This window comes from Coffea arabica, chromosome 3e (genome assembly GCF_036785885.1).
Source record: "Coffea arabica cultivar ET-39 chromosome 3e, Coffea Arabica ET-39 HiFi, whole genome shotgun sequence".
Classification (NCBI taxonomy): domain Eukaryota; kingdom Viridiplantae; phylum Streptophyta; class Magnoliopsida; order Gentianales; family Rubiaceae; genus Coffea; species Coffea arabica.
In genome coordinates, this window is record NC_092315.1 from 47791868 (window position 1) to 47809167 (window position 17300).

The following is a 17300-nucleotide window of genomic DNA, read 5'->3' on the forward strand; positions in this document are numbered from 1 at the left end:
TTATAAATTGTTTATATATTGTTACATCGTTGACGAACGATTGTTTGTGTTATCTGAAAAAAGATACGAATGAAATTATGCTGATAAATGAAAAACCATTTTGTTTGTTTTAGTTGTTTGGAAAATAGGATAAATTTTTTTTTTGGTACTGGAAAAAGGATAAAATTAATGTGGGTTTTTTTTGGGAGGGGGGGGGGGACTTTGTAGATTTTTTCATTGTTTAAATAGAAGGTTATTTGGAGAAGTGCTATAGTATTATTCATATATAACACTATAAAAAGTGCGATAGTATTATTCAAAAAAAAGTTCCTAAATAAACTTCTATTCACTTTTTTTTTTAAGAATTTTAAAAATTTTTAATCAATACACATGATAGTTAAACAAAGACGTGATAGAGATAAAATTCAGGACAGATGATTTGAGGCGTAGATAGATAAAAGGTGTTTCATGCCTGTTGTTAAAGCTAAAAATTGAGCGAGTTTTGAAGTGGCATAAGCTCCCGTTGGTACAGTTAATAAGTTCCTTGGTCAAGTCGAGCTTCCTCGAATATGCATTAACTTTGATGGATATACATACCTAGGAGCAAGTATCCATAAAATACCTCCTATCGATTCAAATAAAAAACGGGACTTTTTGTCTCCAAACAAGTCTTTGATGCTTAAATCAATACCTAGGGTGAATTCCTTGCATTGGCATTGGCATTTGATACACCTGCCCATATATTGATGGTATCATCATTTGCCTCGTACTCTCAGGTTTTAGCTGCAACACTTGAGAATGGTGGAGTGCTCAAGGTAGATTTGCACTTGTTCTTTTTTTTTTTTTTTAAACAAAAGAGAGAGGTTCATCCTCTTAAACGGTTACCAAACGTGGGGTAGCAACCCCTAAGATGTCCGCTCCAAGAGTTTCCTTAAGTTCAGTTGGAGGTTCCCTAAAGACCTGCATGCAATCCTGGTTCTCTGCAGATGCTGCCCTTAGCAAATCAGTCAGCGCTTTGATCCATTTTATCAATGCATTTGAAACTGAAACTAGAGTTCTATCTACTACAAGTTGTTTACTAATTTCTCTCACTAGAGAGAAGTTGATGAACCAACTGCTCCTTAGTCTGGACTCTTCAGGGCCATGTACAGAGGTCATTGTTTCTCCATGTCAACTCTGTGGATATAAAGCAAAATGCTGTTGATTTACACAGAAAAGCACCAACTGATCTTCCCTGTACTCAAAGGAATGCAAAAAGATCATACAAGATGCTCTGATATTGGGCTTCGGAAAAGAGGAAGATTCTATTTACGTATTTGACAAGATGATATATCGATAGGATAAAGCCAAGCACCAAAGCTGAAAGCACTTACATGAGTTCCACTCGATATACATTATTGATTATTCACAGCAACCACGATTTGCTTCCCAAAGATTGCATGAGCATACTAGACAAAACCAAAGCACTAAATTTGAAAAGGGCAATTCCAGATGATATACATTATCCAGGGGTAACTGCTACCAGCTGCTTCCCAATGTTGCGCCCTGAGAATAGCCGTATCAGAGCACTTGGGCCATTCTCAAGGCCTTCAGCTATATCTTCCACATAAGTAATCTTCCCTTCTTTAATCTGTGGGATAATCATTTCCAGGAACTTAGGATAGAGATGGTAGTAATCAAACACTAGAAATCCTTCCATTCGAATTCGCTTGGTGAGTAGGCAAAGCAGATTGTGAATTCCTTCGGGATGCTCAAGGTTATATTGCGAAATCATGCCACAGGCAGCAATGCGGCTGTGGACGGTCATGTTTAGAAGCACAGCATCAAGCATCTTTCCACCTACATTGTCGAAGTAAATATCAATACCATCTGGAAAATACCTGCAAAATCAAGATTCGAGTCAGAAGCCTGTGTCCTTCTAGCTGTAGAAAATACCAATAAAATTGCAGATCACCTTGATGTCATGCACAGAAAGTAGTTTGAATGACACAAAGAAACAAGAAATTATAAATGCCAACTTTGAGATGAAATCAATCTGAGAATCTGAAAAATCCATTTTGAGCTAAATATACTTCTCAGTGGCACATCAACATGCTTTATCTAGGTAAAACGCCCTCTTCATAAAGAACTATGCTGTTCCAGAAAAAAGCAGAATTTAAGGGCTTTTTTTTCCTTAATTCTTCATTAATCCCACTATTATCGAAAGCTGACCTTTCCAGAGCCGCATTTAAATGTGCCTCTTCTTTATAGTTGAAAGCTTCGTCAAACCCCAACTTGTTCTTCAATAAATCAACCTTAACAACAAAAAACAAATGTCAATAGCAGCAAAAACAAGCAAATTGAGTTAATTGATCTTTTAGGCTTTTAGATCCACATACCAGAATCACCAGAACACTTTTCTGAGAGACAGTAATTATACCAAATATCTGAAGCAGGTCACTAGATACACGGGGCAGTAAAAAATTTGAATCTGAAACATATTGTGAACTGCAAAGCTAAGGAATGTCCTAAACATAGTTCACATTCCAATTCGGTTTCTAGAAGCATCTTCAGGATAACAAGTAGTTCCACGACATATATAGATTTATATAGCTTCCACTTCAACAGGCCTCGCGTGATGTTTGAGGATTCTTAGCCAAGGAAAAACGCAATTTGTCCAAATAGATACTCAAAAACTCATCACTTGGTTATGGGATTCCAACTTTTGCTCACATCAATCACACTAGATATTGAACATGAAAGAATTTGAATGTTTGGATGGACAGACATTTTAGCAGAACTACTACAAGCTTGACCATCATCTAAATGCAGAGTTATGACATGCAGGGTATTATGAGCTCAAACAGAAACCTATGGAGTGGACTTCTCAATGCACTGACCTTCTCTTTGCTTCCAGCACTTCCAACAACATAGCAGCCAAATAGCTTTGCAAATTGCCCAACAAGTTGGCCAACTGCTCCACAAGCTGCTGAAATAAAAACACGTTCTCCCTTCTTAGGAGAGCACACCTCAAAAAAACCAGCATAAGCAGTCATGCCAGGCATACCTGTTAGCAACTCAAAGCCAATTAGAAAACCTATGGAGATAATAAGTGCACCCAAGCAGGGGGGGCCGGTTGAAACTATCACTTTGCAAGTAATTAAAGGGCAAGATTTTGCACAATAAATCACATAAATGTTTCTTCCAGAACGATAAAAATTTCTTCAATATAGCAGATTGAGACATTACAGATAACATAGTTCAAGAAGCTGCAATTACTGTATACCTGAATGATCAGTTAGTGGAACATCATTTAGGGAAAAATTATTCGTGATGAGAGCAAGAGACTAAATGAAAAAATGACTAGAAGATTTGGATTACTAGCTCATGGTGTTTATGCCTGAGCATCTGTGGTAGGCAGAACTAACAAATTACAGGACCCCTTTCTTTTTAAAGACCATAAGATTTCACTATCACGAGTTGAAAATGGAAGGGACTGCGGAGGATAGAAAGGGAATGAGAGTCTATCTGACTTTTAATGTTCATCATTATTCTTCACGATAAACTATTGCAGGAAAAAGGAAGAATGCTCCTCTTTTAAACATGTTAACCTGCTGCATAATATTTCAATTATTCTCTCTCTAGCTCCCTACCTCCCTCCCTCTGTCCCTCCCTCTCTATCTGTCTCTGTCTCTCCGCCTCCCCCTCTTCCCTCCTTTACGACAGGTAAAACTTGTTATGGTTTACAGGAAATCATTATGTAAAAGGGATAATATCAGAAACCTCCCCTGAGGTTTGTCTTAATATCACTTGGCACTCCTAAGGTTTTAAAAATATCACTTACCTCTCTTACTTTTGTTACTTGTTTAACAAAATTTTTAAAAATCCTAAACAACCCTTTCACTTGCTAAATAAAAATGTTTCTAGACCACTTTGTTTCACTTGATGAAAACCATCACCTCAAAAACAATCTTTTGTAGTACTACTACATCATAATGCTATACCCCATAAAGATACAAATTTGAAAAATAAAAAAAAAATTTGAAAAGAAATACACTTGTATCAATTTTAACTCTATATGTTCAAAATTGATTTCTTATGAATTTATATTTTTTTCCAACATCTTCTCAACCCTTGCTCAAACTATTAAACTGTACCAATCATTATAAAAATCAACTCAAATAAGCAAATAAATCATACCCCACTTTATCATAATTACAAAAAGTAAAAGATAAACAAAATTCAATTTATTATAATTTACAAATAAAATATTGCATAGTCATCCAAAAAATGAGTACGAGAGAATGATGGAGAAAAGGGAAAAAAAGAAGAAAGTGACTTTCATTTCATTTTTTTTTTTAAAATTTTTGAGCTCCATTTATTTGATATGTTGTGAATTATGTGTCAAATGAGGGTTAATATAGTCTTTTTACAATTACTAGGGGAAGGTAAGTGATATTTCTAAAAGCTCAAGAGTGCCAAGTGATATGAAGAGAAACCTCAAGGGAGATTTCTGATATTATCCCTTATTAAAAATACCAAATTACACTTGAACACAAACTTCCACTGGAGAGCTACTATTTAGGTCGATGCTTGGATATCTGGTACAGGAAGTGGATTCTCTGAAATTGCATCATAATTAAGACAACACAGGGAAGCAAAATATTAGTTTACTTCATCATTATTAACCAATCAAAGAAACACACTCTCAATATTGAAAAAATGAAATGTTGGTGAGAAACTTACCCAGGATGCCTGTATAGTAGGACAAAGGCACATCTGTGTGCTGAATCTTAAAGAGACCCTCTGTGGAAGTGATAATGCTGTATTCTTCCCATGTAGTGATTCCCCAAACCAGATCACCTTTCTTGAAATTTGGATGACTAGAATCCAGAACTTCAGCAACTCCATATCCCACTATAGGCTACAACGAAAGCAATGACAAGAAGTTATGATCTTGACTTACCTTTGTCCTCTCTCAATTGAATCATTAACCACTGTTGACAGTACCTATCATGCTGATAATATATTCTGGCAATCGGTTAAAAAATGTAACTTGGAGCACCCATGTTAGACAACTTACAATTGCCGATCTTAACACAGGTATCCAGTTGATATGGACCACTAAAAATGCCAAAAATTAATAATATATGCACAAGCATTATGTGCTTGCAAGATCACAAAATGGAAAGCCATTGATGGAAAGAGCCCCTGAAAGAATCTCAATCACTAAACTGCAACCTGGATTACCAACCACAACCTGCCATTAGAGTCACCTGTAACCTAGATGTGATTATGCACTACCAATCCGAAGTTATGATGTTATATCATATCTGATAACTTAAGAAGCTCTAAAAAACACGTGCTATCCTTTTCTGAAACATTTAGATGATATGAAGCTAATTATAAGCAAGTTTTTTCTCCAAACTGTAAATTGAATCTTTATTTTGCCGCATCATTTCACACATGATGACCTTAGAGACTCAATCCATTTTTTTGATAGTTCTTAAGACAAAAGCATATGCAAACCAGTGCCTCTTGATTTCACGTTGCTGTAATTGTTCATTCCTTAAATTCAACATTGGCCAAGTTCAATGAATAACAACAGGCTCTCAATAATGGTCTTTGGAAATGAAACAGACTTACAGAGCCTCAAATAAAGGACTCAACATAGCTTCCCTCGAGTTTCAGCATACAATTTCTCATGTGAGGATCACAGGACAAATACAGATTCTTCACTAGCAAAAATTATCAGAACCTTCTGGGAGCTTCAGCCTTATGGAACAAGGTGCGAAAATCATATCGGCTGTTGGTGCAATATTTACAACTTATGGGCAGATAGAACTTTTCGGCAGCATTCATTAGAGCCCGATCAATAATCGGCATAATGGTGATATTCACACACCTGTTGGCAATTTGGCATCCACAAACATATGCAGATAGATGCAGATATAAAAAGGAGAAAGGAACCAGATTACGCTAACCAATTTATCAGAAATCATGCACCAGATCATGGTCGTAAAAATCAGGGATGTGGGAGTTATAAATTCCTAGAGGTAAGGAAGTGGGTGATTCCTGCTACCCACGTTTCAGCTGATATGGCTGGCGTGGTAGGAGGATATCTAAGAGGTGGACCACTAAATCAGCAATAAACCATGAGGTCAGGGAGTTGAACACCAAACCATGAGGTCAGGGAGTGGAACACCAAACCAGCCATGATTCCATAAGATGTGGAAATGGGTTTATCAGCAACATCTACCACCACAAATAAAGAAGCAAACTAAAAATACTTGGAGATTACATCAGAACATTTACCAACTCTCAACATGACAAACAACTCAAAGAAATTCTCTCAAAAATAGTACTTTTCATGGGAAAATGCTCTCAATTTAGAAGCGTTCATAGATTCTTTAGGCTAGCTTTAGGATTTCCCAAGCTTTCTTGCAATCATTTCCCTTTCGTTTAACCTTTCCATTTCATGTTTCCAAGCAGTCTTTATATTTCAAGCAATCTTTATATTTCCAATCAATTGTTGAATTTCCGGCAAGGTCATGTTTCAAACTTTAATTCCTTTATCAGTTTATAAATTAGCTTTCTTCCCATTGCTTTCTTTATCAGTCACTTTGTCATGAATTTCAAGCCCTTGAGGCTACTGATGGCAGATGGACAACAGTGGTCTACAAGTCAGAGGGCACATCCTCTCGCTTACAGATATCAGCTCATTTTTCATCATTTTCCTGATCCAAATCAGGTGGCATGCTCGCAACAACTACAACATCGACGTCAGTTCGTCAGCTGCCAAAAATCAACGCAAACAGGTCTCTTTGGGAAGACCATTTACATACTTTTCATTATCACCTGGGCGTTACTCACGTCCTCTGCCTCTACCATTTTCAAGAAACTCACTAATTATTAGATGAAAATGATCTTCTCTAGCTTTCAGTCTAAAGCAAGCTCTTCATTTCTGCTTATTTTCACTTGCAAGTGATTACCTACCCAAAACAACTCCTTTTATTCCGTAATCTCATTCTAGGATAGTGGTGCAAAGCAACAAAAGTTTTGAACAGAGTATCTTTAACATAAGATCCCTACAACACGGAATAATCTTAAGCCAACAACTGATACACCTAGATTAATTTCAACATGATTTATTAGTAAAATACCAACCTGTAAGTATATCACTTTTCTGGACCTCGAAAATTGCTTTTATTTGTAGTCCATTGGCTTCTATTATTCTTGCTTTTCATGACCTTCTCAATACTTCCCTTTTTCGCTTTTGAACAAAGTTTAGGAGGATGGAATTGGAAGGTCACTGGCCCAAAAAGGGCTAATCAAACAAAAGAACAATAAGATAGTCATCCAAAAGCACTCACAGCAACCTCGCAAAAAAATTTCACATTTAATATTAAAAAAAAATTATCCAAATCTATATATTTATACTTACAGAGCCTGGATTGAAGGACTCCAAGTTGACGCCTTCGATCTTGCCTTCCATCTTGCTCATGCCGTTTGTCACGTAAGTGTAAGGTTCACAAGACAAGTAGAGATTTTTCACCAAAATTGCGCCCGAAGAGCCTCCCGGAAGCTTCAGCTTCTTTCTGGCGGTCCTGATTTCCATATCGCTCTCCTTCGGAGAACCCCTGACGCAGTGGTTCAGTATCACCTGCTTGTTCTCCACTTCTTCCCCTTCCGCCATTTTTCCCCTCAAAGCTGCTCTCAACTGAGCTGAAAATGGCGCGAAGTAGCAACTAGCAATGCATACGTATCCTGTATTGTTACTTCAACTGTTCTTCAATCTCATCCGTACTAAATAAGGAGAAATCCCTAATTTTAAGATATGCAGGGTTTGAAACCTTTTAGTATTTGATTATTAATAAATTCATGCTCATACATTTCTGTTTATTTTTTTCTTTATATATTCAAATAAACCGTTTTTGTTTTTCTTTTGAGTGTGGGTTTTGCTTTTTATTTTGTAAAATTATGGAGAATGAATTTTTAAGTTATTATCCATTGATCTTGAATTTTCAAATATTACCTGATCTCATAATTGGATTAGTATTTGCTGTAAATCCTAGTCTTCTCGTCTCATTGAAAGTGTCGTACTTTCTATTTTGGGATGTTCCAAACATTTGTCATATTAGGAAAATCAAAGCACATTTTAGTCTTTCTTTCTAATATAGCCCTTCTTTCTAATCATAGGCATGTTATCATTCAAATTTAAATTTTGAATTTGTGAGAGTAAAATTGGAAAGAAAAACACAAACATCACAATCAAACCACTATTTTTAAAAAGTTGGATTTCCAAAATATAACTAAATAATTGGGACGGAGGGAGTATTTAAACTCAACCACTTCCCTTTTCTCTTTCCCAACAAACGTTAACAGCTTTTATATATCAAACTGGATACTACAATTACAAAAAAGGGGCCACTGCCCTCGTCTCCTTTCTTGCTATTTCTAATAGCCATATTGAGAAATCACATTCCTATTCTATGTCCTGGACTAACTTTACTGCAAATTGAGCAACTTCATGGCTGCATCTGTTTTCTGCTCTATTCAGAAAAGAAAAGCTACAGGATTGAAACCACTGCCTTAAATCCTGAATGTCCTCCAGGATAATTGCAATGTTGTAGTTATTTACATTGCATGTGTTGATTTGATCCGCCACTGATTTGAAGTCTGTGTAGACCTCTATTTTGGTCGACCCTGCATCTTTGGCCATCACTAAGGCATTTCTTATAGCTAATGCTTCCATCATGTTGGCTTCACTCCTTCTCTGATGTACTATCCCTTTTGTCTTCACAATTTTTCCTATCCAATTTCTTGCTATTACTCCTTACCCAATTTTTACCATTCTTGCTGATATTGCTACATCAGTATGCAACCTAATCACTCCTTCCATTAGTGGCTCTCTCTTGATCTATTTTTGTTCTTGCACAACAACATTCACTGGTTCTTCAGTTTCAGTTTCTTTCGCCTATTCATACTCCATCCAATCTTCTTGTGTCTTTTGCACAATCTTGTTTGTGTCAGGATTGATTTTCTCAAATACTTTTTTGTTCTGAACTTTCCAGATTTGCGACAATATATTGATAGTAATGTTGATCCTGTCTCGACCATGGTCCATTGAGCTTGCTTGCATTGCCATCTTCCACTATTTCCACAAGTTGTGTTGTTCTTTTAGCCCCTCCCATTTGATTGGAGCCAGTTTCCAGACCAGCTCAGCATTTTCACAAAAGAAGAACATATGCTCTATAGTTTCAAATTCTTCCCTACAACAATCACATCTTCCATCCCTCTTTCCTAGACTTCTAAAAATCATCTCATTAACTGGGATATAGTTTTGCAGACATTTCCACATAAAGTGATTCAATTTTGCCTTTATGTTTAGTCCCCGTAGCCTTTTCCAAACACAGTGTTTCCTAATCTCCCAACTAGTTTCAGCATTGATCCCCTCCTTTTTCCTATGCTAGTTATCCTCCTCTTTAGCCACTTCATATCCAGATTTTACAGGATACACACCAGTTTTGGAAAAACTAAAAAATGATCTGTCCATACTTCTATGCAGGCTAAGAAGGATATTTTCTATCAGTTCTGCCTCATTTTACTGAATAGTTGCTGTAGGGTCTCCTTTTTCCATCTGCCATACTCTATCAAATAACCTACATTTTCAAAATGACAATTTGCAGGTCTTCTTGTGGTCACTATGCCTTTTTCTGAGCCTATTAACCACTTATTCTTCCAAATGTTCACACTTGGTCCATCACCAATTCTTTTCCATAACCCTCGAGCAATAGCTTCCTTGCACTGTGGATACTTTTCTAGCACTATGATCTTGATTTTAAGGGTTCCTTCTCTAGCCACCTTGGATCTCTCACGTATTTAGCTTTTTATCACCTTGCGTAATTCTCCAAATTTGCTTTGCAAGCAAGGCTGTCTTGAAAGCCATTAGATCTCTAAATCTCAACCCTCCTTTTTCTTTTACTTCAGAAAGTTTCTTTCAGGTTGCCCAGTGTACAGTGTTTTCCTTTTCTCCACTACCTCACTAAAATCTGGCAATTCTTGCTATGATCTCTTTGTATAGTCCTTTGGGAAGCTTAAAACAAGCCCTAGCATAATTTGGCATAACTATTATGACTGATTTGGTAAGGACTTCTTTACTTGCTTGACTTAGCAGCCTTTGTTTCCACTCCTGCATTTTGTTGATGATTCTACACTTTATGCATCCAAACACTTGCTTCTTTGATCTGCCAATGGCCGTAGGCAAGCATGTTCCTTTTGTTGCTTCTCTCATCCTATCCAAGGCCTCACTTGTCTGCTGTTTTGCTTGATTTGCAATGTTCTTGTTGTAATATATAGCAGACTTTTCACAATTTACCACTTGACCAGAAGCTTTGCCATACTATGTAAGGACTTCTTTTAATTTTTCTGCCTCTTGTTGGCTGGCTTTGCAACAAAGCAGTGAATCATCTACAAAGAATAAGTGAGAAATAACAGGTCCATTTTTACTAGATAGTCCTTTAGCATAGATGATGAAGATGTAAGGTGATAAGGGGTCTCCTTGGCGGACTCCTTTGCTTGGTCTAATGTATCCTATTTTTTGGCCATTTAGATTGAAGGAGTAAGAGATAGTTGACAAGTAGATCATGATCCATTTAACAAACATAGGATAGAAACCCATTTGAGTCATCACCCTACCCAAAAACTTCCATTCTACTCTATCATAGGTTTTAGACATGTCAAGTTTGATAGCCATGAATCTTTGTTTGCCTTTCCTTTTTTTTTTTCAAGAAGTGAAGCATTTCATAGGCTATGACAACATTGTCTAGGATTTGTCTTCTTGGGATGAAAGTTAATTGGGTACTGCTAATGTAGTGATTCAGGACCTTTTTAAGCCTAGTAGCCAGCATTTTGGAAATGATCTTATATAGGACATTACACAAACTAATAGGCCTATAATTAACCACACTTATTGGGGCATCAGTTTTTGGGATTAAAGAGATGATAGTTTCATTCATTATTTTGAGAAGAAAACCATAATAGAAGAAACTATTTATGGCAGAGATAATGTCATTGTTAATTATATGCCAGTAATACTGGTAAAACAGCGGTAACATACCATCAGTACCTGGGGCCTTATTAGGGTGCATAGAGAAAAAGGCTTGTCTGATTTCTTTCTCTTCAACTAGTTTGATCAACTGCTCATTCATTCAACTAGTAATAGTGTGAAGCACTTCTACTAATATTTCCTCAAAATTGTCAGGATTAGTTGTAGTGAACAAGTCCCTGTAGTAGTAACTCATCTCCTTCTTAATTTCCTGCTCATTGGTGTACCTGGTTCCATCATGTTTCTGTAAGGTGCTGATCATGTTACTTTTTCTTTTTGTCATTACACTTGTGTGGAAGAATGCTATATTTCTGTCACCTTCTTTCAGCCATCGCCATCTTGATTTTTGGCTCTAATATAGTTCTTCATCCTTGTATGCTTTGCTGAGTTTTGTTTTGAGTTCAACAATCTTGCCTCTCTTGTGTGGTTCATTTCTTACTTTGACCACTGCTAGTTGTTCCTTCAAATCCTGTATTCTTACCTTTGAGTTCCTTTTCTCCTTCTTATTCCACTCTAGCATAGCAATCTTGCAATCCTTTACTTTCTTAGTCACTTTATACATTCTTGATCCTGCTTGCTCTTTTTCCCATGCCCTTTTAACCACTTTCTTTATCTTAGGATTTTTGGTCCATCTCTAATCAAAGTATAATCTTTTTTTGTTCCTACCTTTTGAAGGATTAATGTCCAACATCAACAGGTGGTGGTCTGAGGCCTCCTTTTCTATATGTGTACAGGTGGGCTTTCCAAATCTCTGCATCTAACCCGTATTACTGAGACACCTATCCAACCTCTCCTTGACCTCCCTATCTCCTTCCCAGGAATTATTCCATGTCCATGGTACTCCCTGATAACCTAAGTTTATGAGCTCGTTCCCTCTGATGAAATTGTTAAATTCTTTTAGACTCCCTTCAGTTATTTCCTTTCCTCCCCATTTTTTCCCAGTTGATCTAATATCATTGAAGTCTCCCACCAATATCTAACTCACCCTATTCCTTTTTTCTATTCTCTATGTGTTTCCATTGCTCCTTTCTCGTAATGCTGTCAGCACTTGTGTACAGGCACACTAACCATCATTGGCATTTAGCTTCCTCATCTTCTATCCTCACTAATATGTACCAATTCGTATCTTGCACTTGGTTTAACTTCACATCCTTTTTCCAAAACAATGCCAATCCTCTTGCTCTACCCACTAAATTTACAAAATGTTCATTATCATATCTAATTTGTTTTTGTATTTTCTTCAAGAAGGTTTCTTGATTTTTTGTTTCACACAAGAACACAATGTTAGGAGAGTGGATGTTTAAAACCTCCTTTAATTGAGGAATTGTCAAGAGGCCTCCTACACCTCGACAATTTCATACCATTACCCTCATTTAACCATTGAAGGCATTTTGGAGTTAGCCTCCATTTCCTCATCAAATTCTGTATAATTTGCCTCCATTTTCAATGCTTTCAATCTTGGTCCCTCTGCAGTATCCTTTTCCGTTGGTTCAACTTCCAACCATACTGTTTCCATTTTTCTCTTTCCCCCCAATTCTCCTCCTTGATTCCTGTTTGTGATGTCCTTCATTGGTGTTCTATTTATCCTTGCAATTTTCTTGACATACATGTCTTTTCTCCTCCTTTCTACTGCTGTTGCAATTTCTTTCTATAGTCCTTTCTGCCTTCTCTCCACTTCACTTAGGTCACTTGTCTGGCCACTTGTGTTCTTTTCTTCTATAATCATATCCACCACATTTTGTTCCCTTCCCCTTATTTCCTTCACCTTCTCCTCCAAGGGACCAGTGTTCTTTCTTTCATTTTCCTCATCGAAGTTATTTCCTTTTTTCCTCTCTTGTCTTTTTTTTTTTGCCAGTTTTGTTCGTGTAGTAGTTCTCTCCACTTCTCCTCATTTGCCATTTTCTCGTATATACTTGGGTATTTTGTTTGCCATTTCCATTCTTTACTGCCAATAAATTGCCATCATTCACTTTGGAAGACCAAGTTCCTATAGTCACCATTATGGCTTTGTTTGATTCCCTTTCCTCAGTTTTCTTTCTTGCTTTCTCTTTTGTTAATCCATCCCACTTTTTTAGTGGTGATGTCATTATGTTCCTTACCCTCATCCATGCTCACTACTACACTTCTCTTTGGATCTGCCCTTCTTTTTCTTCCTCACAAGATTTGTCTCCATGCCCAATCACTCCACAGCTCTAACAAAAATCTGGGCACCCCTCATACTTAAACTCCATCCACACCATCTGATCTTTAAGTGTCATTGTTGTTCCTCTTATTAAAGACTGTGTTATATCAATTTTCGCTATCTTCATGTGCCTTCCTTCTTTTTCACTCGTTGTTAGTATTATCACCTCTCTCACAGAGTTGAAGATCTCTCCTAACTTAAATCTTACAGCTCTACTCATCCAGTAGACTCGGAGATTCGACAATTGGACCCAAATCAAGGGATGCTTAAAGCTATTAGGATCTTTTTCACAACCTTCCAACCATTCCTAAATGATTAATACATGGTTGTCCATTAGCCATGGACCCCCTACTAGTATCCTTCTTTTTTGTCTCTTCCTTTTCTAGGTGGAACTGGAACAAATTAGGTCCTAACTCAGTTATCATTATTTTCCTAGGATAACCTCAAGCATGATTTGTGAAATTCTTGATCCTTGTGAAATTTGCCAATTTTGCCCTATGATCTTCCCCACTAAGCTACCATTGCACCCTCGTATACCTTCTTCCACATCTTCCCCACTTAGATCTATTCCTCCTAACTCCTTCTCAGACAGATCGAAATTCTGGAATGCCTAAGCTAACAAGTTCTCCATGACCTGGGAATATTAGAGAAGTGCCTTTACTATTCAAGTCTCAGAATCGTTCAGTTGTTTAAACCTACAAGAAAATTCTAATAGAGAAGCTTAAGGCCCAGAAAAGAGACAAATTAAGAGGAAAAAAACACAGCTTAGGAAAAGAAAATAGTTCAAAAAAGCCCTAAAGGACTAGAAGGTTTAGTTAAAGATGACAATAAAACGTGTTCTTGGACACTAGTTTGTTAATGAATCATGCTTGGTACTGTCATTTGCTCCCGCAATAAATGATTGTAAGAAAGATAGATCACTAATCTATACATTCAATGCTATTGGTGTCTTTGGGTTCAGAAAGTTTGAGCTTTTTGAATTTTTGGTGTTTTGAAATTTGAAACTCCTACAACGAGGAGATATACTCTGTGAGGACTCGCAAATTTTCTTATATTAAATTCTTATTTCGAGCTCATTTAATTATTTACTTGGTCATTTACTCCGAATATTATTTTCTAGCCTCTTGAGACCTAATTACATTAATCTATGACTTACTTATATTTTTAGAGTGGCTCGTTTCAAAAATTAATTTTTCGAAACCCGTTAAATGAAAATAGTGAATGCACGTTTGGGAACGATAACCGATTTAAGGGTACAATGACGTTGGAAACTTGGAGACATGTACAATGGTTCTAAAATAGGTAATTTTAGGTTTAAGTACTCAAGTAATAGTTAGTGGTACGATCGTTATAAGAATTTCTCGGAGATTTCACTCTATCGCGCTTAAAGTGGAGATACGCGTTTTCACGCGGGCGATTAATTGAGGAACTTTAGACCCTTATTTTGGGGTAAGTAAGAGTGAATAATATTTATATGAATATAAGTGCATTAGAGATTTAGTGCACTAGTGAAATAAACTCGAGAGGAATCGAGCACAAAAAGCGCGCGTACGCGCACTATTCCTAATTGACTTTTGAAACAAACATTGGCCAAATCTTAAAGCTTCTCACCGAAGCTTATCATCAGCAATTGCTCTTCTTTTTCTGCTCTCATCAGCCGAGTAACACAAGAGAAAATAACACTCCAAGCTTAAACTTTCTCCTTCAAATTTCTCCATCAAACTTCCTCCGTTTCACTCCAAATTTCACACACATTTAGCTTAACACTTGGAGAGTTCATCTAGCTACAAAAAAAGGGAACTTTCCACGGTTTTCTTGGACCAAGAGAGGACCAAAATTTCTGTCTAGTTCATCAACCAAAGTAAGTAATGATCCAACAATCTAAGCTTGGTTTATGGAGGTTGATTAACACCTTTAAGCTCTTGTATTCATATGGGTGGTTGTTATTGTTGGAAAATTTGGAAGGTGGATTCTATGAACTCCCACCCTTGTGTTGATGACTGATGTGATGATTGATGATGGATTTAATGTTGATTTAGTGCTCAAAATGGTAGATTAATGGTGTATTATTAGTATAAACTTCAAGAAATGCATGGGGTAAAAAGTTCCAATTCTGCCCCTGCTTTGAACATACCTATTTCTGCGGAATTTTGAGGTTGTGATGACTTATATATGATGTTTATATGTTGTATAGATGGTGTAAAAAATTTCATTGAAAAATATTGAGGTTTGGTGGGTCAAATGAATCGATTTCACAAAGTTAGTAAATCTGGAACTGTTCCCGTAATGCCCTGACCAGCTTTCGTGTTTCGGCCATAACTTTGTGCTCCGATGTCGAAATCGAGTACCGTCAGTGGCATTTAAAACTAGACATTCCCACCTTTCCGACAGTATAAAATACATGTCTGGTTCCATATATGTGAGCCGAACCAACCATTTAAAGTCAGCTGTTCTGTTTCTCTGTTTTCCTGGAACGAAATACTGAGGCTGCAACTTGTGGCTCGAATTCGATCTAGTTGTGTGCCGAATTTCAAAATGATTTCTTCTGTGAAATTTTAGCTCTATGAATGTATTTTCCAACTCCATAAACCATGCCCAAGTCTGAGTTAATTTGAGTGATTTATGATCAAAATACGAAACCTGCCTTGCTCTTGAAAATCCTAACTTTTGGACAGATTTGATGCAAGGCTTGGTGTAGACTTGCTAATTGAATTTCTTGGTGTTAAACACCTACCAAATGTACCATGAATATTCCTTAGGCCCTGCCTACACTAATGAACCATGTTTGGAGGTTTTCCTTGACCAAATGTTTGGAAACGGCAAGACGGAAATTCAAAGGCAGCTTAGCCTTAGAATTTCTTGTGATTTCAACAGTTTTGTTAACCCACTTTCTATGCTTATTTATCCATGAAATTTAGTAGAGGAACGACCCTTATATGGTAGTATTATACTGCTAAATTTTGTGTTATTCCGAGGCCGTTTCATTGCTCAACTAAACTTCCAAAGTCCGTGACTTGATTTTGGAAAAAACCCTTGTTTCCCAAAAAAATTTTGGTAACTTTGAATTGCCATATCTTAGTGCTAAAAACTCGGTTTCTTGTTTTGCTTATTTTGTTGTAAACTTGGATTGCAACTCTAATGGTGTTCCAAATTTCAAAAGCTAGTTCCAATCAAGTGAATTTTGCCAAATTTTCAAAATTGGCCAAAAACCAACCTAAACCTGTCTTTAGTGCCCCAGAACAGTAACTTTGAGCTAATTTTTGGATACCTTCCGTTTGGAATCATGGAAAATAGTCTTATAAGAACTTTTAGTACTTTCTAAGAGGTTTCCAAAGGTATCAATTTTTCTAATTTTGGACCTACTGAGTGCAAGATCTGATTTTTCTAAATTTGACGCGCAAAGCTGAAATTTGCCGATTCCTTAGAAAATGAAAATTTGAAAACTCGTTATTTCTTCTTGATGATAATTGGTCGCTTTAAACTTGATTTCGTGAAGGAAATCAGTTTTTCTTGTGTTAATAAAATCTCACTTTTGAACCTTTATTTTGAGTGGCTAAGGTTCTTGGTTTGAGATATTGACTAGTCCAAACGAGCGTAACTCCTTTCTTGATTAATACGTGATTGTGAGTGAAAAATACTTGTTAATTGCTTCAGGTGCTCAAACGAGTCTTGAAGAGAATCCCGGAGGGGAGAACTAAAGATTTTCTCGCTCAATTACTTTTGAATTGGTGAGTGTCAAGTGCTTGACTTGTCGTGTTTACTTGATTTACCTGCTTATATACGTGAATATCACTTGATGAGACGAGTGTGTACTTTATCGCACTCGCTCTCTTTTACTCGAACTTTCCTTGCATTAACTTGGTTTTCAAAGTCGATTTGAGTGAATCTCGTCGACTAGAATATACCCGTTTTTGTGTGCATGTCGTGTTGTCGGGTGGAGTGAATCTCCTCAACTTATGGGGACGCCCAATTCTCTTAGCCAATCTTGCAACTTGAGCCAGCATGGACTTGGTCGAGAAGCTTGATAAACCAAGAGAATAACAAAACACAACT

The 17300-nt window shown here is 36.8% G+C and overlaps 1 protein-coding gene across 3 annotated transcripts; it reads right to left on the minus strand.

Moving 5' to 3' along the window:
- Positions 1–519: 519 nt before the first annotated feature.
- LOC113737002 (2-alkenal reductase (NADP(+)-dependent)-like) lies at positions 520–7848 on the minus strand. 3 transcript variants are annotated; one of them, XR_003459889.2, is made up of 6 exons: positions 7403–7848; positions 4705–4882; positions 2859–3025; positions 2191–2273; positions 1353–1859; positions 520–1155 (listed from the first exon to the last, which is right to left on the minus strand). XR_003459889.2 is itself a non-coding variant. In XM_027264245.2 (5 exons), the coding sequence occupies exons 1-5, from the start codon at positions 7652–7654 to the stop codon at positions 1481–1483; spliced, it is 1059 nt and encodes a 352-aa protein (XP_027120046.1). In that variant the 5' UTR covers positions 7655–7848; the 3' UTR covers positions 1259–1480. The 3 variants fall into 3 exon arrangements, 1 of the variants encoding a protein (XP_027120046.1); XR_003459888.2 differs by having other exon boundaries at positions 520–1213; XM_027264245.2 differs by lacking the exon at positions 520–1155 and having other exon boundaries at positions 1259–1859.
- Between the last annotated feature and the right edge of the window lie 9452 nt (positions 7849–17300).